At 47.3% G+C, this 25,138-nt stretch overlaps 1 protein-coding gene across 6 annotated transcripts in view; it reads left to right on the top strand.

Moving 5' to 3' along the window:
* LOC123069842 (tetratricopeptide repeat protein 5) overlaps positions 1-25,138 on the top strand; it is a 56,752-nt gene that overhangs the window by 28,878 nt on the left and 2,736 nt on the right. For 5 of the 6 annotated variants that reach the window (XM_044492784.1, XM_044492785.1, XM_044492786.1 and 2 more), the window contains 6 exons: positions 4,927-5,021; positions 5,166-5,219; positions 5,310-5,465; positions 6,498-6,555; positions 6,649-6,763; positions 24,685-24,754. In XM_044492784.1, coding sequence (XP_044348719.1) covers positions 4,927-5,021; positions 5,166-5,219; positions 5,310-5,465; positions 6,498-6,555; positions 6,649-6,763; positions 24,685-24,754 — 548 coding nt within the window. The remainder of the gene's footprint in view (positions 1-4,926; positions 5,022-5,165; positions 5,220-5,309; positions 5,466-6,497; positions 6,556-6,648; positions 6,764-24,684; positions 24,755-25,138) is intronic. The other variant, XM_044492783.1, reaches the window with a different exon arrangement.

The raw sequence follows: 25,138 nt of genomic DNA on the forward strand, positions 1-25,138 counted from the left end.
AATACCTGATGCTATGGCAGGCCGTGCAGAACGTCTCCCTCACGCACGAGCCTGACCGATTGTGCTGGAGGTGGACGTCCAGCGGCACCTACACAGCACAATCTTGCTATGCCGCGACATTCCATGGATCCACGAGGTGCCCTTCTTGGAAGCTGACATGGAAGAGTTGGGCACCGCCGCGTGTCCGGTTCTTTCACTGGCTTGCCAACCAGGACCGCTGCTGGACGGCGACACGCCTAGCGCGCCACGGCCTGCCACACCACCCAAGATGCCTCCTTTGCGATCAGGCCCCTGAGACAATCCAGCACCTGCTCCTGGCCTGCCCATTCTCCAGGCAGATCTGGCACGCCATCCTGGACTGGACTGGACACGCATCCCCTCGCAGCCACCGAACAGCGAGCCGACGCTCATGGACTGGTGGCAGAAAACGAAAAGGCAGACGCCCCACGCGCTGCGCAAAGGCCTACAGTCCATCGCCATGCTCATCCCATGGATGATATGGAAGCACCGGAACGAATGTGTCTTTGAAAATGCGCGACCCTCGGTAGAAGATTTAGTGGATAGGATTAAGGCCGAGGCCAAGTGCTGGGCACAAGCCGGGGCATAGGGGCTCAGGATTGTCCTGCCCACATCCTGGGACGTCCACTGAAGGGGAACTTGACCCTTGTAGCACTAGCCTCCTAGGAGGATTGTAATCTCCCATCTTTTCAATGCAATGAAGCGCAAATCCTTTGCGTTTTCTCGAAAAAAAAAGAAATCTAAATGGCCACTCAAGATCTTTAACCTATTTTCTGACCAGGAATATGTTCTTAAGCATGCTCTACCTCCTAGGGCATAAATTGCTTTTAGTTTTTATTTTCTTTATTCTCTAGAAATTATTAAAACATGGTAATTCTAACCTTCAGTTTTGCATGTCAGAACATCTGATTGCATGACATGTTGTAGGTCTTGGTTCGGTTGCCCACATGCCCACCAAGCGCAGACCAATCTATCTTCCACCGTGGCTTATAGACAACAAAGGTCAAGTCTCACTGGGGATATGATCTCCAAGCCCTCACAAATTTCTTGGTGCCTTTACACCTTGAAGGCTCCCAAGCACACCTAGTCGATCTAGGAGGCGCACACCCTCAAAAGTTTACAATATACGGTTGCCTTTGATGAATCCCTTTAAGGGAAGCCTTGGCGCAGCGGTAAAGCTGTTTCCTTGTGACCATGAAGTCACGGGTTCGAGTCCTGGAAACACAGAAATGTAGGGAAAGGCTGCGTACTATAGACCCAAAGTGGTCGGACCCTTCCCCGGACCCTGCGCAAGCAGGAGCTTGCGCACCGGGCTGCCCTTTCTTTTTTGATGAATCCCTTGGTTATGCTTCATAAGATAATCTCCTCCACACTCAAACTGTCATAGGATAGATCTTTGGATTTGGAGAGTTTGGATGTTTGATAGACTTGAGAGTAAATAGGAGAGAAGATATTCAAAGGTTTGACGTGGATGTTGGAGTAGAATGCTTTTTGAACTCAGCGCAATAATAGCCACAAGGGTGTTTGATCTTTCGGTGGGAGGCTGGAGGCACTTATTCGATTTGCGTTGAATCGACCTTTAGGTCCTTGACTACCTAACTACACCAGACACTAGATGGTGCACCTTACCGCTAGACTTGTATCCTTGGGGTTACCGATGATGTCAGAGGCACGGCCAGCCTGCCCATGAATGTCTAATCCCCTGTGTTTGACCCAGAACAAAAGAGAACTAAGAATAACAATCTAAGTATTGCAAACTAAGGATTGATTAAACTGGGGTTCCAAATGCAGTTCGCTAATGGCGTTGGACATGTCAGTTTACATGAAGTTGGAACATCGGCTAGCTTTTGAGTAAACCAAACCCAATTCTAAACGATGCCCTAGGGGTGGTATTTATGATGGGACAAAGGGGAAATTCGGCCAGCCCAAGGAGGGTGCCGAAATCCACCCTAAGTCCGTTTTCTCCACTAATACGGACTCTAGAAACAGCTTATTGTTCTGTATTTCATTATTTTATGGGCCTGGCCTAAAAGCGAGGTCACACAACACCTATGGATGATTATGGACAAAGTTATGAAGTGTCGTCTTGTATATTTCATCCATGTTTCCATGTGTCATTATGGCGGACACAAAGTCTTGAAATCCTCTTATCCTCACTAGAAGGGCCATCTTCATTCCTCGTATGATTGCTCATGCTGCAGTGCCTGCCAGGTGCTTTATTCCTTAATACTCCCTCCGTTCCTAAATATAAGTCTTTTTAGAGATTACAATATGGACTACATACGGAGTCTCTAAAAAGACTTATATTTAGGAACGGAGGGAGTAATACATACATATTTGATTTAGTTAGTCATATTCTCATGAGCATTAGTGTAAGTTCTTAGAATTGAATGTACCTGATATTTAAGTTGACGTGTGTGAGGTCTGATGATCGGTCTTTGTCTTTCTGTTACTTGAGGAGGTGTGGCTGGGGGCTGTGTGTATAACTGTAGTAGACAAGTCCTCACAACACTTAACTTCTCTCTTAGAAGTGGATGTTTGAGTTGAAGCGCTTGAGTGAACTTGGTGGGACAGGGTTAGGGTATATATAGGTCAGACCTAAAATATCTGACTGTTGCACACTTCTCTGTACAGCTCAGGGGCACCGAATGATCAGCTTGGAGGCTCCGACTGAACTGCAAAGAGGCAACTTTTGTATAGCTCGGAGGGTCTGAGTAGAAAGTATCCAGAGGCTTCAACTAGCATTGACACACCTGCGCGCACTACTGGACCTCATTCGGAATTTCCGATCGGAGATGGTTCATAGGTCCAGACAGATGTACAGCGGCTTGCACAAGTGCTTTGGTGGCTTTGAGTGGAGTTGTCATGTAGGCTCCTGATGGGCAAGGGTTTTGGAACGACCATCTCTCTGAATGAATCTGGCTTGGTGGCTCCTAACAGTGTAAAGAGAGCGAGAATATTAGGGAAATGGTTGAGGTTTTTGGGTGATTTTGGGTTTCGATCTTTAAGCACATAGCAAGAAGCTCATCACTACACATACTTGATTCCCTTTTGATGGTATAGACATACCTATGGACTCGATGTGATCTTGGATCACTAACAACTAAAAATTTGTCCTTAGCCTTGCTAACACTTGTCCTTGAAGAAGTGGGGGTCACCAACCATTAGTCCCTTTAATCATGTGTCATATAATGCAAAACCCCCTAGGTGGCAATAGATGCAGTTTCAGTCTCCCTGTTTTTGGTCATTGATGACAACATTTATTAAAGTTTCGCGAAAGATATGCAACAAGTGTACAAAGTTATAATTACATATATATGATATATGGGAGCTCCCCCAAAAATTGTGCATTATTTAGAATTTGCTTTTGAAATGCAAATGCACAACAATCTTTTGGTAATGTGAGAAACTCTCTATACTATAGAATCCGTGAGAATACACAGTGTGTACAAGAATGTAAATATGCTCTCTACCATGCAACAAACATGGATAAAACACTTGTTAATGACCTCAAAAGATGCACTAAAGCATAAGCATAAAGCGCAAGTGCAAAGTTGATTACAACGTCATAACATGGAACTTAAGAGTTTACAAGTCATAAGAATCAGTTAAAGTAGCAAGACCGGTAACTCAACAATGCTAGCTCCTAAACAACTGCCCCCTTGGAAAGCTCTTTCCCAAAAAGCACGAAGCTAGTCTAGAATTAGACCCTCTCCCCCTTTGGCATCAAGACACCAAAAAGTGAGAGGACTATCGTCCCACTAGACTAAGGTTGATCAACATCCGGAGGCGAAGATGCCCTCACGGCAGTCTCGTTGTTGATGATCGTGGAAGGAGTCCGGAGGAAGGTCATGGCTTTGATCTCGGTAGTGGTGGCTGACGGGGGATGTTTTTGAACTAGAGGTGAATAGTCAGCGAAGAAAATCCGGTTGCCAAAGGAGGTGGTGGTCACCAACAAACTCTAGGTGCAGGTCACTGTCATGATGTCATCATGCTCATGATCATCGCTAGATCGCATGGCATCTTCATCATACTCTATCCGTGCCTTGATGGCTTTCACGTCCTTGACAAGAGGTTTGACTTGAGTGCTCATAGAGTGAAACTTGCCCGATACCACAACCCTTGAGACCTTCTCGGCGGGAAGGAAGGGTAGCTACTCCTTGATTTTCTGTGCAAGAGCAGCACTGGTAAAGGAGAATTATGCACCACTAGTCTTTGGAACCTTTGTGGGGGCAACCGAGCTGGTGGTGGTGGAGGAGCAGAAGTGGAAGGTGCTTTGGCTGTGGAAGTAGTAGGTGTTGTAATGGATGCAACTTATCTCTATTGCCCAAGGGCATATATATATATATATATATATATATCCCCCCAATGCTAATACTAATATTCCTTCTCTCAATCATCTCGCCTCGGACAAATTATGCCATATGTGAATATTCCATATGAATAGTTTCTTTAAGTTAGGCGCCACTTCTAAGATGATGGCTTAGTTTGTGGTTGCTGAACTATATTGCGCTGGAATAATTCTTTCTAAACAAAAGATAGTTTCAACTAACTGCAATGACAAACACAGCCAAAGTGGTACTCAACCCACATTTAAATGCGAAAGGTTTCTGTTCCTGGCATCACTAGAAGTTATATATATGAAAACAGCTAGCAGGCCGTTCGAGAAAAAGGGAGCTAACAGGGCAGGGTTACTAGTAGTATCGAAAGAAACAAAAGATAAATTATTCTTTTGCTTTATGAGTACATTAAATCTGTTTTTTCCTCCGCTTGTTTAGGCTAGCATTATGTAATGACCAATGATTGTCTTGCTGAAACAACTTCTACTGACTATTCTGAGATGTAATTTCAGTTTTTTCAGCAAGATTACCATTTCAAAACCGTTCACTTGCCTTTTTCTGTATATAGATAATCTGGGTAATGCATACCTCACAAGCTTCTTTGCGAGCGTAGCCTGGGACAAAGCTAGGCTTCATCATTCGATCAAAGCATATCAAAATGCTGTAAGTTGTGCATTTCATACTTCTGCGCATCTTATTAGTTTGCAAATTGTAATTTCTTAAATTATGAGATGGATTTTTTTATATCGATTTCCATTCTTTCAAAATGTAAAGCATGTATTATGTTGTTTCAATAAATTGTTTCAGGAGAAGGATGAAACTATGAAACTAAATCCAGACCTCTACTATAATTGTGCCACAGTGAGTAGCCAGATCTTTAATTGGGTAGCAGAGTCAGCTAAAAATTCCACCAATACTTTCCATTTCCATAATATTTTTGGTTCCTTCCAGGCTTACAAATACTTAGAGAACTATGAAAGTGCCCTTCGCGGATATGAAGCTGCTGCGTTAAAAGATCCTGCTCTCAGGGCTGACATAGAAGTTCAGAAGATCATCAATCTCCTTGATAAGTTAGAGAATGCAACGAAGGTACCTTCTGTAACTATAGTAAGTGCACTTGCAAACTGCAGCACTGGACATGAACTAACAGGATTGTCTCATTGGTCTCATTTGAGCTTTAGTCTCGATCGTGTGATGCTACTTAATGGTTATGCATATATGTAGAAGTTAACAATTTTCATGGGATTCAGTACAACCTAGATGAAATGATACGATAACATATGTTACAACATCAATTCCATGCTCAGTTTTAGCATGAGAGTGCTCTTGTCAGGTTTATAGTTTCAGTTTGCCCATAACTTGTACCTTTTAAGTGTTAGTTAACTCCTTAGGATATAACTATTCGTGGCACATAGGCCTGCTGTTGAGATCCCCCGTTTAATCAGTTTTGCGATGAAAACCAACCCAGCCCAGAAAGTGAATGCCTTTGATGGGTTTCAATAGAGAGTGGTTTGTATGGGTCGATGGTTTCCGATAAGCAGGCAATAGAAAGCCAGACAGAGAGGGAGGGCGGCTGCTGTCCGCACTCATCAACTTTGAGCTAATTGAACTCGTTTTGTGATTGTTGTTGAATGGAGCAGCATCAATCAGTGGTGTGGTCAGCACCTGTTCCTGGTGTGACGGTAGCAACACATCTTTGCGCTCATCGTGGCGAATGCGACACTGGAACAATATCTTACAGTGGCAACTGCAGCAATGGCAAAGTCACCAGTCTAAGGAATCATCCCTCGAGGCTGTGGTGGAGGAGATTGGTAGCTGCCGCTGTCATGGCAGACAAGGTCCATGGTGCCACTGATTAGCAGGCTGATCACCTGGATAGAGATGGGTTCAGTGGTTCTGACACGACCTTGACCTTGGTCTTAGGAAACTGCGAAGGAAGTTTAGTCTGGGTTTGGTTCATGGTTTGAGCCCAAACCATTAACAGCCCTAAGTGGCACACATGCTTTCCACGATTCAAATTTTATTTGCCCAACTATTTCCGATGCTAATGCAATGACTTAAAGCACACCATTATTGTGGTTTTCAAAACTATTTTTTGTCTGTTGGTGTAAAAGTTTCTACCTATGGCTTCTTTCACAGGGACGACTACGACCCAAGAGATCAGCATCATTGGTGTCATCTCTGAATGAAGTCAATTGTAATACTCTTTTTGGCACTGCGAACATTGAAGTTGTATACTGTGTTAAAATTGTTCTACTGTTGTTTAACTTCTCCCTCTATGCCATCATAGTCAAGTTATTCCACAAGAAAGCAACCATAAGCATCCTATCAGGAGGTTTGAACAAGACAGTTGCTGTTGTGTGTAAAGTGGTTCTTTGGATAAGACATGACGATGATGCTCCACTGTAAGTTGTCTCAGTCCTTAAATTCAATAAGTTTCTTATGCTTGCTCCATTATAACTTGATTTTTGTTATCATCATACTGCGTTGTTTCAGAACATTTGGAATTATCTAAAAAAAATAAAACATGAATTTTTATTATGTATGCTTGAACAGTCTGCTGTACTAGCAGCTTCAGTACAAAAATTACTCTATGATGCATCATCTAGTTTGTACGGATTTTGAGCTCTTTGTACTAGTGTGATTAGAAACGACAATACGCTGATTTGGTCGTTAGGTCTCCCGAAGAAGATGGTGTCCACATATGCTGATCCTCCACCTCATAAGTGAGATTAACTACAGCTAAGAACTTCTGCTTAATAGTAAAGATGAGGAGCAGGATTTGCACTAGTATAAATCAATACTGTCGATGCACTGCGACTCACTGTGCTGCATCATGCTATTTGGTCGCCACAATAATCCACATGGTCCCAAGGTCATCCTCACGGTAGGTGGTAGTTATGCTCTTTCTTGGCAAAATGTGTAACCCTAAAATTCATATAAAGAGCAGTACAGATTCAAAACCGACAGGAGTTTGCAGCTGTATACAATGCAGTACATAGTGCTCTGTTCTGAGCTCCGCACTTAACACTGCGACTCACTGTGCTGCATCATGCTATTTGGTCGCCACAATAATCCACATGGTCCCAAGGTCATCCTCACGGTAGGGGGCAGTTATGCTCTTTCTTGGCAAAATGTGTAACCCTAAAATTCATATAAAGAGCAGTACAGATTCAAAACCGACAGGAGTTTGCAGCTGTATACAATGCAGTACATAGTGCTCTGTTCTGAGCTCCGCACTTAACACCGAGCCCACACCCATTCCACCACCACTTGTGGAACTTCGGCTGGAGCCTTCCCACAGACCCACCTTGCCACCTAGGTTTTTTATTTTTTGTGACAACCTCCCCATACCTCCTCCACCGCCACCACCCATGTCCTGCATGTCTCCGCACCACCGCGCCTCTCCACCTGTGAGCAACACACAAGCTGTGGCTGCCCCTCCTATGTTCCATGTGTAGGCCCTGTCAGAGCTACCTATGGTTAGAACAAGAAAAGACAGGCAGGAGGAGACCCCCGCGACCCCCGCTAGGGTTCCCTCCCCCGCCGCCGGCGGCGGCGGCCTAGCCTTCCCGCGGCCGCCGGGCGCGCGCCTCTTGGCCCGCCCCGCTCCTCCTCTCTCCTCCCATCTCCTCCCGCGGCACGCCCGCACGCGTCGGGGGGGGGGGGGGGATCTCCAGCTGCCGCGTCCCTCCCCTCCCCCTGCCGCCGCCGGCAAGCTTCGTCGGGCAAAGCTCGGTGGGCACGGCGGCGGCGGGGCCCTTCTTCCCCCTCCGCTTGTGGGCGCCGGCGCGGGGCGGCCCCTTCGAGTGGCGGCGCTGGACGTCTGCGGTGGCGGTCTCGCGGGGTGGCCTGCTCCGGCTCCCTTAGTTCCACGCTCGGCGGGGCGGCTGCAATGCTCCCGTCTCGGGAGGTGGCGCGCGACCGATCTCGGATCTAGCGTTGGGGCCAGTCGGCGGCGCGTGGCTCCGGTGGTGCGTGCCCAGCGGCTCCGGCGCTTGGAGCTCGACGGGCGACGCGGGTAGGGCAGCGGTCGGGCGTGGCCGCTGCTCCGGCCGTTGGCGGCGGCGTGGGGAGGTCTTGGTGGTGGCCTCCCGGTGTTGTGGCGGCTTCACGGTCGCTCGACGGATCTGTCCATGGCAGCGGCCGGCTTCTCCGACATTGGCTCGTCTGCGGTCGGGCCTTCTCGATCTTCACCCCATTTCCTCGTCGCCCGGGCGCTACTCCCATCAATGGGCTGGTCCTCTTCCAGTTGCGGTCCACCGCTCGTCTCGCGCCCCGGTGCTGCAGGACCGAGCTCGTCCCGCGCCTGATGCAGCAGGACCGAGCTCGTCTCGCGCACGGTGCAGGAGGACTGACCTCGTCCCCCTCCCGATGCTGCAGGACCGAGCTCGTCTCGCGCTCGCGGCCGCAGGATGGATCGGTGGATGCCAGTTTTGGGCGACCTATTGGGTCTTGACGCTGGGGGTTGCCCAGGGGTGCGAAAGGTGGGACCTTTCCGTTCGTCTCTTTCGTTGGGGTGCGACGGGTCTCGGGTGAGGTGGTGTCGAGGTCTTGGATGCTGGGGCGGCGGCCCTGGTGGTGGTAGCGCGGTGCTCGTGGGCAGAGCCCGTGCCTTGGTGCTGCCCGGTCACCATGGCCGTGTGGGCGGCGTGGTTGCCGGGGTGTGGCGTTCGGTGGCGGTGAGTGTTGGCTGAGGTGAAAACCTGTTCTATCTTCGGACGGACCGGTGGCGGCAAAGATCGTTCCCTTCTTGAAGGCGTCGTCACGGCTCTCATTGCCCGTCATGCGGCTCCGGGGGAAACTCTGATCCTTGGATCGGGCGGTGGCGGCGCTCCGGTGCTGTTCCCTTCCTGAAGGCGCCGCCTTGGAGCACATGGTTCGTCATATGTAGCTTCATCTTTGCATGGTGGTAGTGCTAGGGTTGGTGTTGCTGCGCTCAGCGCCTAAGTGTCCTGCCCTGGGTGTGTGCGTGTGTTGCGTTGGCGTGGCGTGTGTTTGTACTGGGTGCTTGTTGATTGGTGCTTTATATATAAAGCGGGGCGAAAGCCTTTTTCGGTATATTTAGAAGAGAGAAGTCCACCTTTTAGCCCTCAAGTTATTGCTTTGTTTAAGACTCAACCCTGAACTCCGAAATCGGTTACTGCACACCCTCGAAATTATTCCGTACACATACCAACATCAGGAAATAGTACGTGATTAATAAACAGTTCAAGGGCTAAATTGCAAAAGGCTTGATACGATTTCCCCTTTCTTTTCGGCCGCCGCTGTTCGCTCATACCTGCTCCCCAACTCCAACACGAGGCAGCCCAGACGCTGCCAGCTCGAGGTGATCCGACCATGACGCCGTCGCTCTGCAGCTACTGCATGCAGCAAAACCGCCCGCTGCTTTCGTGCACCGCAGCTGTCGCGATTGAGCTCACAGGAAATCGCCGCCCTCCGTCGCCGATCGTCTCCTAGGCGACCTAGGCCACCCCGAGCCTTATCCTCGGGCCAGAAGCTCCACCTCGTCGCGCCCTACCCATCCCTGCTGGCCTCCCTCTCGCCCTTTTCTTGTGTCTGTTAAGCTTCAACACCCCCTCACGTGTGACGCGCCCTACCCATCCCTGCTGGCCTCCCTCTCGCCCTTTTCTTGTGTCTGTTAAGCTTCAACACCCCCTCACGTGTGACGCGGGAAGTAGACAAGTTGTGGTATGTAATATTCAACCAGTTCGTAGTGTCTAATGCACTGGCGGAGCTTCCAACAAAAGATTGGGCGGGCCACAGTGCCAAAGAATACCAATGTCTGATTTTTCTGGGCTCATGAGCTGACTTTCATAGAAGGAAATGCTACAAAGTTGGGCGGGCCATGGCCCATGTAGCCTTGCTGTAGCTCGGCCACTGGTCTAATGCATGAAAATATTCCTTGTCGACTTCAGTTCGTAGTGTTCAACCAGTTGTGGTATGTAATACTTGAAAACAAGGCTGGTACATTTTGAACAATGTGTAACAATCTTTTGCATCGCTAAGGTTTTCAAAGACTCACTATTGCGCTGTACATAATGGTCTCTCCTCTTTTTCTTCAAGTATTTGGGTTATGATCCATAACATAATAGGCATCCATAAGCATGAGCTCATCTTCTTTTGTTTGAGCTATCCATATCACTCCCATCATCATTATTAATTGTGCACGTCTTAAAACTCAGCAACATATGGTTATTTAATTAAGTTTCATGCACTCCAAAACAAAAATGAAATCAACAAATGTGTTGCTGCACGAAATTGATCCACACAGCACCACAGAATCCTCACTTTCGTGGAGGTAAACCGACCTTTTTCAATGCAAAACGCAAAGATTAGCCAAACCCTAGGGTTGCTAGGGCTGGGCAGAAGCTATGAGCTAGGTGCTGGAATGATGAGGAACAATAGATGAGGAACATGAAAATATAATCATATGTCAAATCCGATTGGCTACTTCTAGATACTTCTGTTGTGGTCTAGTATTTCTTTTCTTTTCTTTATCCTACCTACTGTTTTCTAGAGTCTTCTAGTTGTGAGTAGCTATGAGTAGAATGATGAACCTTAAATAATGTTTCTAGAGTATTCTAGCTATAAGTAGAAGTATGTGAAGGCTTCCCAAAGCCCTGTAAATAGAGGTCCTCACCTCTACTTTGTACCCAGACTATGTACCCCTACCTATAATAGAACTTGTTGTTCTTATCTAAGATCTTGGAGTAGATCTTGTGCCCTAGGAGTTCTGGATTGAACTCTTGCTGCCCTATCAGCCTACATTCGCCTCTAGAGCGATATCTAGCGCATCACGTTGAAGCTGTTCCTTTAACACTTGTGCTGTACACATTGTAGCAGCAAGATGGAGTTGCTCCTCCACAACCTTTGTGCTGCTTCAGGTGGTACCAGAGCCTCGTTGACCCATACTAGTTCTTGTTGTCCTCTTCGAGAGCAAGCTGCAGCAAGCAATGGAGCAATTGGAGAAGAGGATGGATGCTGCAGAACAACAAATCAAAGAGCTGCGTGAAGATCTTAATCGGAGATTTGATCAGCTGGTTGAGATGATAAGAAAGGGTGTTCCCCCTGCTACCAATGAAGGAGATTCATCTAAAGAAGAAGAAGATGTTCATCAAAGGAGAAGTAATCTTGGAGCAAGACCGCCACAACAACGTGCTGTTCAACGTGCTTCAAGAAGGCCAATTTATGTTGAAACTTCTGAAGGTGAAGAAAATATGATGAAGCCCTTGAAGAAGCTGATCTCTATGCATATCGGAGAGTACACAACCCTACATATGAAAGGGATACATACAAAGTGAAAGCTGAGATCCCAACTTTTAATGGAAATGTTGATATTGAAGGGTGCCTAGATTGGTTATATGAAGTGGAGACTTTCTTTGAGGTCATGGAGGTTCCGGAAGATCGTAGAGTTCCTTTGGTCGCATACAAGCTGAAAGGAGGAGCCGGTGCATGGTGGCATCGCGTTCAAGAAGAGCGCAGGTTGAGAGGAGAACCTCATGTGAGAACTTGGCGGCAAATGAAAAGTCTCTTGAAAGGGAGATTTTTGCCCCCTGATTATGACCAGATCCTATTTATCCAATTTCAAAACTGTGCTCAAGGAAATAGGACTGTTTCAGATTACACGGAGGAGTTTCTAAGGCTACAAGTGAGGTGCAACCTTGCTGAAACTGAAGATCAACAAGTTGCAAGGTACATCAATGGTCTCAATGATGCTATTCAAGATCGATTGATGATGCAACAAATCTGGTCCGTTGATCAAGCACAAGCTCTAGCCTTAAAGGCCGAGAGGTTTGTGAGGACAAGAAAGGCAACTAAGGCTCCATATCCTCATACCGAAGGCTCGTCTAGGAGTCAGCCTAATAGAGTGGAAGAAAAGACCGCTCCACCTAAGGCAAAACGACCCATCCAGAAGCAAACTAGAGGCAAGGGTAAGTCCAATGAAGGCCCAAAATGCTATAAATGTGGTGAAGAGGGACACATATCCAGCGGCTGCCCACTAAGGAAATTTGTTAACACAACTATCCTTGATGGTGAAGACGATGAGGAAGAATACGAATCTGAAGATGTAGAGGGGCAAGAGGTTTGTCAAGAAGAAGGTGAAGAGGTGGTATGTGTGATCCAGCGTCTCCTATGTTCCACACCACAACCTGACAACACACAACGGAAGAAAATATTTGAGAGCAAATGCACGGTGAATGGCAAGGTATGCAAATTAGTGATTGATAGTTGCAGTTGCGAGAATCTTATCTCCCAGAAGTTGGTGAACCATTTAAAGCTTGATATTCATGATCATCCAAACCCCTACACTATTGGGTGGATCAAGAAAGGAGTGAATATGAGGATCACCAAACAATGCAACCTGCCACTTTCTTTGGGCAAGCATTATCGCTCAAATGTGTTGTGTGATGTGGTTGACATGGATGCCAGCCATGTTCTTCTTGGGAGACCTTGGCAATTTGATGTGGATACTACACACAAGGGCAAGGAAAATTCTTACTCTTTCATTTGGAACAAGAGAAAGATCATTATCTTACCAAACAAAACCGAAGGTAATACCTCTAAGGAGGAGGGGAAAACTATGTTAACTATCTCCCATACCTCTCATGAGTTTATGGAAGACTTGAAGGAGGCAGATTTGTGTGCTGCACTTGTTGTAAAAGGAGAAGAGCACCTGACTGTTGAAATTCCAGCAAAGGTACGTGGTTTATTGGCAGAATTTCAGAACATACTTGGAGAGCCACAAGGCTTGCCACCGATGAGAGGAATTCAACATAGAATTGACTTAATTCCGGGAGCAAGTCTTCCTAATCTTCCACACTATCGAATGAGCCCAAAGGAGCATGATATATTGAAGGAGAAAGTGGAGGAATTGCTGCAAAAGGGGCACATTCGAGAAAGTATTAGCCCATGTGTTGTACCAGCCCTGCTCGCGCCAAAGAAAGATGGATCTTGGCGCATGTGTACGGATAGTAGAGCCATTAACAAGATCACTGTAAGGTATAGATTCCCTATTCCCCGTCTGGATGATATGTTGGATCAGCTTAGTGGAGCAAGAGTGTTCACAAAGCTGGATTTAAGAAGTGGATATCATCAAATCCGTATCAGACCCGGGGATGAATGGAAAACCGCCTTCAAGACAAAGAAGGGTTGTTTGAATGGCTAGTCATGCCATTTGGACTCTCAAATGCACCAAGTACCTTTATGTGCTTAATGAATCAAGTCCTTCGACCCTTCTTATCCCACTTTGTTGTGGTCTATTTCGATGACATCTTGATCTATAGCAAGGATGAGGATGAACACTTTGATCACATTCGGAAGGTGCTAGAAGTACTAAGGGAAAATGAGCTCTACGTCAACTTGAAGAAATGTGTTTTCCTGCAAACACAACTTCTTTTCCTAGGATTCGTCATAACATGTGACGGTATTCGTGTTGATGATTCTAAGGTTGAAGCAATCCGAGAATGGCCAACTCCTAAGACCATTTCTAAGGTAAGAAGTTTTCATGGCCTTGCAACTTTCTATAGGCGATTTGTGAAGAATTTCAGCACTGTCATGGCACCAATTACCGAGTGAAGAAAGGAAAGTTCCAATGGACAGAAGCAGTTGAAGCTAGTTTCAATGAGATTAAACAAAAACTATCACAAGCTCCTGTCTTGGTGCTACCTGATTTCAACAAGACTTTTGAGTTGGAGTGTGATGCAAGTGGAGTAGGCATTGGAGCTGTCCTATCTCAAGAAAGGAAGCCCATTGCTTTCTTTAGTGAGAAGTTAAGTGAAGCTGACAGAAGTGGAGTACCTATCAGCAAGAATTATATGCCGTTTTCAGAGCGTTGAAAACTTGGGAAGTCTAATTGCTGCCTAAAGAGTTCATTGTTTATAGCGACCATCAATCCTTGAAGCATTTTAGAAATCAAAAGCATGTTGACCGCATGCTAGCAAGATGGGCAACATATCTGGAGAGGTTTAACTATCTCATCGTGCATAAATCTGGAATAACTAACAGAGTGGCCGATGCTTTGAGTCGTCGTGCATGCCTCTTGACTTCTTTTGAAGCTGAACTTCCGGGCATGGATCAAATAAAGGAGTTGTATGAGGGTGACGAAGACTTTGGCCATGTTTGGGTAAAGCACGCAAGGGGCCAACCATTAGGTGATGACTATTTGATGCAAGATGGATATCTCTTCAAAAATGATCGTTTGTGCATTCCAAGAAGTTCTCTACGTGACAAGTTGGTTAGAGAGCTCCATTCAAGTGATCTTAGTGGCCATGTTGGACGGGACAAGACTATCGCTAGCCTGGAAGCTCGCTACTTTTGGCCACAACTAAAAAGAGATGCTGGAAAGTTTGTTCAGCGATGCTCAATATGTCAAACCTGCAAAGGCCAAGTCCAGAACACGGGGTTATACATGCCTTTGCCTGTTCCTGTCGCTCCATGGGAGGACATCTCTATGGACTTTGTCTTGGGCTTGCCAAGAACAAGACGAGGAAGTGATGCTGTATTTGTGGTCGTGGATAGATTCTCTAAGATGGCTCATTTCATCCCATGCCGCAAAACAATGGATGCTCCTCATGTGGCAAACCTATTCTTTCGAGAAGTGGTCAGACTTCATGGAGTACCAAGGTCCATCGTCTCAGACCGTGATAGCAAGTTTCTTGCTGCATTTTGGCTCACTTTGTGGAAGCAATTCAACACTGAATTGAAATTTTCTAGCACTGCTCATCCACAAACAGATGGACAAACGAAAGTGGTGAACAAGTTTTTGGGTAATCTGATCCGTTGCATTTGTGGAGAAAGAAAGGGACAATGGGATTTGGCTTTATCTCTTGCAGAGTTCTCCTACAATAACTCCAAGCATAGATCCACAGGAAGGAGCCCTTTTTCCATTGTCTACACTAAAGTTCCAACACATGTGGTGGACCTGGTGAAGCTACCATCAAGGGAAAACTCAAAATCAGCATTGTCCTTTGCTGATAATTACACTAAGTTATTTGAAGAGATTCGCGGTGCTTTGGAAGCACAAAATCAGAAATATAAACAACTTGCTGACTGCAAAAGGAGGCCAAAATCATTCCAAGTTGGTGATAAGGTGATGGTATACCTCCGAAAAGAGAGGCTACCTTTAGGTGTTAAAGGGAAACTTAGGCAGCGAAGGTATGGGCCCTTCTCTATCGTGAGGAAGATAAATGATAATGCTTATGTGATAGATCTTCCAAGCGACATGGGTATCTCCAACACTTTCAATGTTGCGGACTTGACTCTCTACCATCCAGAAGAAGCGCTCTATGAAGATAACTCGAGGGCGAGTTCCAAACAACCAGGGGAGAATGATGAGGAACAATAGATGAGGAACATGAAAATATAATCATATGTCAAATCTGTTTGGCTACTTCTAGATACTTCTGTTGTGGTCTAGTATTTCTTTTCTTTTTTTTATCCTACCTACTGTTTTCTAGAGTCTTCTAGTTGTGAGTAGCTATGAGTAGAATGATGAACCTTAAATAATGTTTCTAGAGTATTCCAGCTATAAGTAGAAGTATGTGAAGGCTTCCCCAAAGCCCTATAAATAGAGGTCCTCACCTCTACTTTGTACCCAGACTATGTACCCCTACCTATAATAGAACTTGTTGTTCTTACCTAAGATCTTGGAGTAGATCTTGTGCCCTAGGAGTTCTGGATTGAACTCTTGCTGTCCTATCAGCCTACATTCACCTCTAGAGCGATATCTAGCGCAGCACGTTGAAGTTGTTCCTTCAACACTTGTGCTGTACACATTGTAGCAGCAAGGTGGAGTTGCTCCTCCACAACCTTTGTGCTGCTTCATGAAAAGAAAAGAATGTAGGAGAAAAATTAACTTAAGGTTGTAAAAGGATCAATTGATTCTTCAATCGGCCATGTACCCACATATACAAGGGAGAGGGCCGAGAGGGCACTCAAAGAGGTGGACTGAAGATGCAAGCCATAGGAGACAGTATGAGAGAGATAACGCAGTATACGCTTCACAGCTGACCAGTGTGAAGTCCGAGGAGCATGAAGATACTGGCACACACGATTTACCGCATAGGAGATGTCCAGCTATGTGATAGTCAAGTACTGCAAGCCACGAACAATACTGCGGTACTCTGTAGCATCATCTGAAGGAAGCAAGGCACCATCCACGGCTGATAATCGACTAGTCGCAGACATAGCGGTGGTAGCATGCTTGCATTGCAACATACCAGCACATCGCAGCAAGTCCAAGGAATACTTATGCTGAGTGAGAGTCAGACCAGCAGGGACCGTGAAACCTCCAGACCAAGGAAGTAAGGGCGAGCACCCAGATCCTTGACAGTAAAATGACCACTCGAGCAGACAACAGACAATCAGCGGCAGTCACCGAGGAGCTGATAAGAATAATGTCATCAACATAAACCAACAGATACGTAGTAACCTCAGGACGGTGGAATAGGAACAGAGACGTGTCAACAGTGGACGGAGCAAATCCAAGACGTCGAAGAACCGAGCCAAGTCGGGCATGCCATGTACGAGGAGCCTGCTTAAGTCCATAAAGCGCCTTAACAAGACGACACAAATGATGTGGACGAGCAGGATCAACAAAACCTGGAGGTTGCCGCATGTAAACCTCTTCATCCAAGACCCCATGGAGAAAAGCATTCTGAACATCAAGCTGATGCAGAGACCACCCTTTGGCAACAACCAAGGAGAGAAGCAGACGAATGATGGTAGGTTTGACAACTGGTCTGAAGGTATCCTCATAATCAAGACCATACAGTTGTTTAAAACCTTTGGCCACCAATCGTGCCTTGTATCGCTCCATAGAACCATCAGCATGCTTCTTTACCTTAAACACCCACTTGGAGTCAATGATGTTGGTACCAGACACAGGAGGAACCAAGCGCCAATTATCGTTCCTCTGTAGCGCCTGAAACTCCTGCTCCATGGCACTGCGCCAATGAGGAATTCGAAGAGCCGCCTGAAAATGCCGAGGCCCAGCAGTAGGGTTAGCATCTGTCTGTGCCATACACGCCGCAATCCACGCAACTGTGCTGTCAGTGCGCTCCTTCGGCCGAACAATACCACTCTGACTACGCGTTCGAGGACGCAGAATAGCGGTAGGCGGCGGAGGTGGCGGCGGAGACGGAGTCGATGAAGATGGCGATGACGACGCAGACCGCTCCCCAGACACAGAGCTAGTCGCGCCAGGCGACCGACCTGGCGAGGAAGGCGTGGACGCCGGCTCGACCCCGAGGCTGAGGCTGGCTCGGCCAACTCAACCGGCTCGGCCGGCTTGGCCAACGCGTGGCCAGCCCCATGCTAGACCGAGGTGGCAGGGCCCGGCTCGGCCAGTCCCAGCGGCAAGCCAGGTGACGGAGGGGCGTCACGAGCGGGCTCGGCGGACGTCCGAGGGGACGCGGGCGGCTGCTCATCCAGAAGCTCGAGGCGTGCTTCGCGCCCAGTACCTGCACCATGGTTAGGTAGCAACAAGGGGGTATATGCAGCATCAACAAATAGACCAGGCAAAGGTAAAACAAGTTTCTCAGGTGCAGTGGGACTGGTGGAGGTGACCGGAAGTGCGGAAAAAGGAAAACATTCTCATCAAACACCACATCACGTGAGATGTAGACGCGGTTAGAGGGAACATAAAGACACTTCTACCCTTTATGAAGAGAGCTATAACCAAGAAACACACACTGTTTAGACCGAAACTCCAACTTGCGTTGGTTATATGGACAAAGATGTGGCCAACACGCACACCCAAAGACCTTGAGAAACGTATAATCAGGAACTTCATTCAGCAGGAGCTCAAGTGGTGTTTTCATCTGACGGAGTCGTGTAGGGAGTCTGTTAATGAGAAAGCATGCGGTGGAAAACGCATCACTCCAAAACAGGAAAGGGACGGAGGCATGGGCAAGCAAAGCAAGACCAGTCTCAACTATATGACGATGCTTACGCTCAGCTACACCATTTTGCTGATGTGTATGAGGACAAGACACACGATGTGTAATTCCAAGCTTATTAAAGAATGCATTGAGGTTGTGATACTCACCACCCCAATCGGATTGCACATGGATGATTTTATGACTAAGCAGACGCTCAACATGCGCTTGGAATTGCAAAAAAACATTAAACACATCAGACTTGTGTTTAAGAAGATAAAGCCAAGTGAACCGATTGTAAGCATCAATGAAACTGAGATAGTAATTATGACTACTAACAAAAGTTTGGGCATGGCTCCATACATCTGAAAACACAAGTTCAAGCGGTTTAGTGACTACACGACTCGACTCAGAAAAAGGAAGTTGATGATTGTTGCATCAACATGTTTATTGGACACGACTGGAAGCTCATGACGATGAAGTACATGGCGAACAATGGGAGTGGTAGGATGACCAAGATGCACATGCCAATGTGACGGAGACACACGAACACCGCTGAAAGCACTAGGAGCTGGTGGCACATCAAGTGCGTAGAGATCATTATGGCGCAGTCGACCTCTAAGAAGTACGTCCCTCGTGTCCCGGTCCTTAACAAAAATATTGAAGGGATGAAATTCAGCAAGAACATTATTATCATGAGTAAGTTTAGGAACTGAAGCAAACTACGTGAAGCAGAGGGAACACAAAGGAAATTAAGAAGACGTAATTGTGTGGATCGACGTGTAAGAAGTGATGCCTGACCAATATGTGAGATGTGCATACCTTCCCCATTAGTGGTGCGAACCTGATCGTGTCCACGGTACGGCTCCTGTGTAGAGAGCTTGCCCATCTCACTCGTCAGGTGATTGGTAGCTCCCGTATCCATGTACCAAGATGCATCAACTGGATAGGAAGGAGTATGCCCCTGCTCATGACTCGCCAGGGCAGCCTGCTTCTCATTACCCTTGCCATTGTTCCCGATCCCCAAGAAATCTTGCTTGAAGCGACGGTGACAACGAGAGGCAAGGTGACCATCAAGTCCAGACAGCTGGCGGGGGACCTGAGCACCACATGAAGGACAACAGGCACAGACTCTACCTCCCGTGGAGGTAGTGGTGTTCCGCGAACTAGGCGCGGTCGGCGGAGGTTTGCCACCAGTTGGTGGCTTGTAAGGCTTGCCCTTCCCACGCGTTGCAGCGTTGGCGGAAGGGAAGCTCGGCGTAGAGCGGCGAGCCTGGATGCGCTGTTCCGTAAAGAGGAGACGTGCGTACAACTCACGCGGATGGATGGGAGTGTCATGACCATTGATATTCTCCACCAAATTATCATAGTCATCACTCAGTCCGTTGAGCACATAAGAGGTGAACTCCTCCGGACCAAGCGCCTTGCCAATGGAGGCAGTGTGTCAGCCATACCCGTCACTTTGTTGAAGTAGTCGGTGACGGTGAGATCATGAAGCTTCACCTCCCCAAGCGCAGTGCGGATGGCGTGAGCCCGCGCCTGAGACTGCGAAGCAAAACTGGTATGTAGAGCCGTCCAGGCGCCCAGAGGCGTAGCGGCGAAGATGACCAGTGATGAGACCCCCTCCGTAAGAGAGGACTGGATGGCAGAGAGAATGGCCGGATCCTGAGCCACCCACGCATGATGCCTCGGATGGTACGGTGGGTATGGGAGAGTGCCATCAACAAACCCCTCCAAGTAGTGACTGCGGAGAAGTAGCAAGACTTGAGCATGCCATGACAGATAGTTATCCGTTGTCAGCTTCACCGGGATGAGATGCGCAAAGTAGAACGATGCATGAGATACACTATATTCCGAAGGCGACGGCGGCGCATAAAGCCCGGGAGTGAAGGACCACTCGATACCACGGACGAAGCCACCAGCTCCGTCGATGGTCCGCCGTAGGACGCTCCGTACGAAGCGGGCGCGCTATAAGGAGAAGCGGGCACCGAGGCTGACGGGTAGGCGTAGGCCAACGGAGCAGCGGGGACGTAGGGCGGCTGTAGCGCAGATGAAGCCGGCCACGGACTTGCCGAGGCAGCGCCGTAGGAGCCAGCCACCGGCGGCTGTGGCGGGTTCGGGACATTGCCGTGGCCCTGCTGCGGGACTCCGCCCGGGTGTAGCTGCACATGCTGCGGGACTCCGCTGTGGCCCTGCTGCACATGCGGATGCAGGGTCGATGGAAGACGTGGGGCTCCGCCTTGTGGTGGGATGCCGTCGTGGCCCTGCTGCACATGCGAAGACGGGTTCGATGGAAGACGCGAGACTCCGCCCTGCTGCGGGATGCCGTCGTGGCCCTGCTGCACATGCAGGTCGCTGCCCGATGGAAGACGCGGGACGCCACCCGATTGGAGATGGGGCGCGCCATAGGACGGCTGGGGCCCCCACCAGGGAGCGCTCGCGGGAAAGATCCCAAGCATCGCGGGTGGGACGGCGCCGTAGCAGGCGGGATCATTGAAGGGCGGCGGGGTGGCCATAGGTATGGAGGCTCCGGCCAGGGAGACGAGCGGTGGCGAGGCCAAAAACGGACTGGCTGGGGCAGCCTGAGCGGCGGCGGCCGGAACGGCAGCCGGAGCAATGGAGATCAGGGCGGCGGCGGTCGTTACAGAAGCCATCGATGAGATCGGAACAGAGGTGCGGAAGCAAACGATCGTAACCCTAAGCTGATACCATGTAAAACATTATGTTTGTGGGAAACTGCACGACACCCAATACGGGTGTGGCCATCTCATATATATAAGGGTACACGAAGTGTACAAATACAATATACAGGGTATACACAGAAGCTATGTATAGACATTATCTAACAGGCTGAAGAAAGGGACCCCATGAGGCCATGACTTGGATCTGTCAGAAGCCCGATGTACGAATCAGATACTCACGTCTGGAATTATTTTGTAGCATTGCCACTGGACCCCTTATGCTTTTATTCACATAAATCCGAATGAAGTTGCATCAAGAAAATTTCAGAAATGAGAAGCAACAGCAGATTAAGAAAAAAATATGCATGTTACATAAAGTAATATTTCCCTGCAGCCTAACGGTACGAACAAATCAAAGTCGTTGGATTTGGCAGTGTAGCTAAAAGACAGAAAATGCAAATTGGCTATAATGTCACTGCTAAAGAAGCATAAATAGCAATCAATGTATAATGAAAAAACAGAACAGAAGGAACTATTTTCAGAAAGTACATATCACCCACATACTTTTTTTTGCTACATCAGTTGGTGAAGGCGTTCTTGCATATGTCAAAAATAGTACTACCATGTTCAGAACAGACACAACACAAAAAATGCCATGAAACTTGGAAGATCATAGAAGGAAATATAACCATGATTAAGGGTTGGACCTCTATTCTGGAATGCTCTTAAAACCTTGGCATGGTAATATGCTATTTAGAAAAGGTTGCCTAGATTTTAACAGGAAAATGGTACTGCTAAAATGCCAAAATAAAATGGGATAACCAGCTAGTGCCAAGTCATAAATAACCGGTCTTTCCTAATTTTATCAAGTAAACTGTAAATCTAGCATGAAGAGAATTGACTGTTTAAAGGTGTACAACTAATAGTCCTCAGATCAAGCACACCATTTTTCATCGATGAATACGGAATTGAAACCCGATTACTCAAAGCAGAATACTCGTTGAGATAAAATGTGCTCCATGCAAAAAAGAAAATCATCCAAGAACATATAGAAAATATTACCTGGTGTGTGTACAGCTTCACATAGATTAGTGGGTTCATCTTGTTGTAATGCTTGACAGCACAATGGACATTCTCAGGTACATACTCCAAAACCAACTTCACAAAGAGTTCATCCTTCTCAGTTGTATAAAATAAACAATGCTTCAGAGCTACGAGATAATTATATTTTAAATTGTGGAAAGAAAAATCTTCAACTTACCTGGCGAGCTGCTTAAGAGTAGATTACCTTAATTCTGATGGTGTATGTCGGAGCACTTGATCGTGCAATCCAAGTAGCCAGATGGTTTCAAGAAAACGTCTACTGTGGCACGTTTGCTCTCTATGTACATTATCAAGAAATGATGCATTAGTTATCGGCATGAAGCATCAGGTGATGAACATTCTCCAATTCATAAATGCATAAACTTGCCAGACCAGGAGTTTACATGCAGTTCAGTTTATAGCAAGTTAGTAAGGCTGCCTTCAGAGACCCGTGGGCTATACCCTCGCCGTAAGCCCTTGGAAGAAGCAGGGAGTTGGCCTGCAGCAAGCAGACCATGGCCATTAAATGCAGCTCAGACAGCGCCTCCTGCAATCAAAAATTTGATCCATGTTAGAGCTGAAGACAGAAGTAAATATTGGTCAAAGCTTGACATGGGCAAGCAAGTACCTCGACCTTGTCCTCTTGATTACTCCATACAAACTGCACATTGTGCCTGAACTCACTACCTGCACATTTACACGATAAATGAAAGGAGAAAATATACAGAATTCCGAGCATCAAAACCAAAACAGCAAAAAAACAAAAAATTGCAGCAATTACTCACCCTCTTCAACCAATCCGAGCAAAACTGGCAAGTACACTTCCAACACCTGCATGATATTACCAGTGCTAGATCCTGCAGAAAGTGTGACGGAGAAAAATCAAACCCAGTGTCAGTTCAGAAGTCAACGTCTTGCACGTAGCACCATCCAACATTCAGTCAAAAACCACCCAAGAATCCAGACGCTGTACACACCTTGTCATGTGGCGGTCTTTTGCCTTGGCTTTTTTTGGGCTGGTTTGTTTGTGGCTTACTTTGACCCGTGTACATGAACATCGTTGTATTAGCAGCCGAGTTTTTGCGTGGGTTGCGTTAATGCGGACCAGATGACTCTAGAAAACGTGGATTAGGAGACTGATGTAGCAAAATTAGATTTGGGTTTAACTGACTGCACCATATGCCTCTGCCCGCCTGCTAAGCTTGGCTTCTTTCCATGATAAAACAAAAATAATAACACAACACAATTTTAACTATCACTATCTAATTATCTGGGCAGCTCATTTCACCAACAAAGAATCACTCAATCCATCTAGTTCGTGACAAAATATAGGTATTTTTCAAGTTAAGCAGCAAGACTGGTCTCGAAGCAAAACATGTATCATCACATTTTGGTTCAAGTCATCACATCTTGATGCAGTGAAAATCTATGTAAAATTGGCTAGTGCTGCTTCTATCAAATCACTGGAACGTGAGCATCTTAATTTGTGCATAATGCTTCACCCAGTTTGATAGGCATGACGCCCGACATGTCTAAAACTCTCTCCTATGCACCAAATAAAAATTCAAGAAGAGTAGAGCTCATGATCACTCACACACAACGCCCATGGGCGTCTGAACTCTGGAGTCCCGGAAGGAAAACAACGACGTCGCCTCTGGCTGATGATGTCAATAGCCCGTCGTCGTAGTCATCGAGGGAGCAACGGTCGATCCAGATATAGGCGGAGCCGGCTTGATCTGGATGTCGTCGATGTCGCGGCTCCTGTCGAACTCACCATGATGGCCGCCTTGGTCGACGTGGGTGACGCGAGGTTCCAGATCGCCCATGTACTGTTCTCCAGCCGCGTGTTCCTCTCCTGCGGACTCCACATTGCATTTGCCTGCGACACACCCAACATATCGATCAATAAATCTGAAGTAAACCAGAGAAACTAAAAGTATGGGATTTGTGCGTCTGAGTAGACCACGTACCTAGAGCCATGTCATGTAGAGGTCGGTCTCGTCGTATCCAGTGATGACCTCCTCGACGAAGTAGACGTTCGGGGAGAAGTCGCCACGCTCGCGCAGAAGGGCGCCTCTCCCGCTGGCAGTGCCATGCTCCGCCTCTTGCCGATAGCCGTGAACGGGGAGGACCAGATCGTGGTGCAGCTGGGAGGCGGAGATGCAACATGGGGCGAAGCTGAAGCAGCGTTGTGGGCGTACCAAATCTGAGCCTGCATCGGATCTGGACCAGCTGCTCGATCTAGGGCGAGGTGGAGACCACCGGTGATGGGGAGAGCTTGAGGGGAGGGGAGAAGGGGTGGGGGGCGCCGGTGGTGGCGGCGGCTGTGGGGAATGGCGCTGGTGAGTGGTGGGTGGCAGCGGCAGACGAGGGAGAAGGAGAGGAATCACGGGATGGGGAATGGGGCAGCAGCGGGCGGCGACGGCGGTCGCGGTAACGCTAGCCGCCACTCCTAGAGGGAGGAGAAAACGAGAGAGGCGAATGAGGAGACGAGGACAGGAATAGGATCTATGGTTCGATGCATTTTCACCTCTTTTGTCTATTCCTATACGACACAGTAAAAATCCAGGTGGCATAGCCCATCGGCCGCTCTTTACGCGTGCCTTATTGTTATGGATTTTTATCTCATATGTAAAGTTATATGCTACACTCCAATGAGACAACAATTTTATGGTCTTTCAGGTATTATTTAACATGTGACTTGGATCAGTCTTATTTCATACTATCAGTTTACGGGCTACAGAATGAAGCAGTAAGATCTCTCATATCACTGCTGAATAATTTTTATATGAGAAATTGAGATACTGCGTCATGATTTTATCCTAGTGGGTGTAGCTGTGCTTGCATGCTTAAAGCGTCAGTATACTGAATAACATCAGGATTCAAATGTATGGAACATAAACTGGTGTTTATGCTGTTATAGTGCCACGCCATTGGGATTACTAAGAGCAATCTTAAAACATACTCCCTACGTCCCGAATTACTTGTCACGGAAATGGATAAAAATGGATGTATGTAGAACTAAAATACGTCTAGATACATCCATTTCTGCGACAAGTAATTCCGGACGAGGGAGTATGATCCAATGTCCTTCATGTGCCAATAGTTTTTGTTGTCCCAGAATTCATTACTATTT

This window comes from Triticum aestivum, chromosome 3B (assembly GCF_018294505.1).
Source record: "Triticum aestivum cultivar Chinese Spring chromosome 3B, IWGSC CS RefSeq v2.1, whole genome shotgun sequence".
In the NCBI taxonomy this organism is placed as follows: domain Eukaryota; kingdom Viridiplantae; phylum Streptophyta; class Magnoliopsida; order Poales; family Poaceae; genus Triticum; species Triticum aestivum.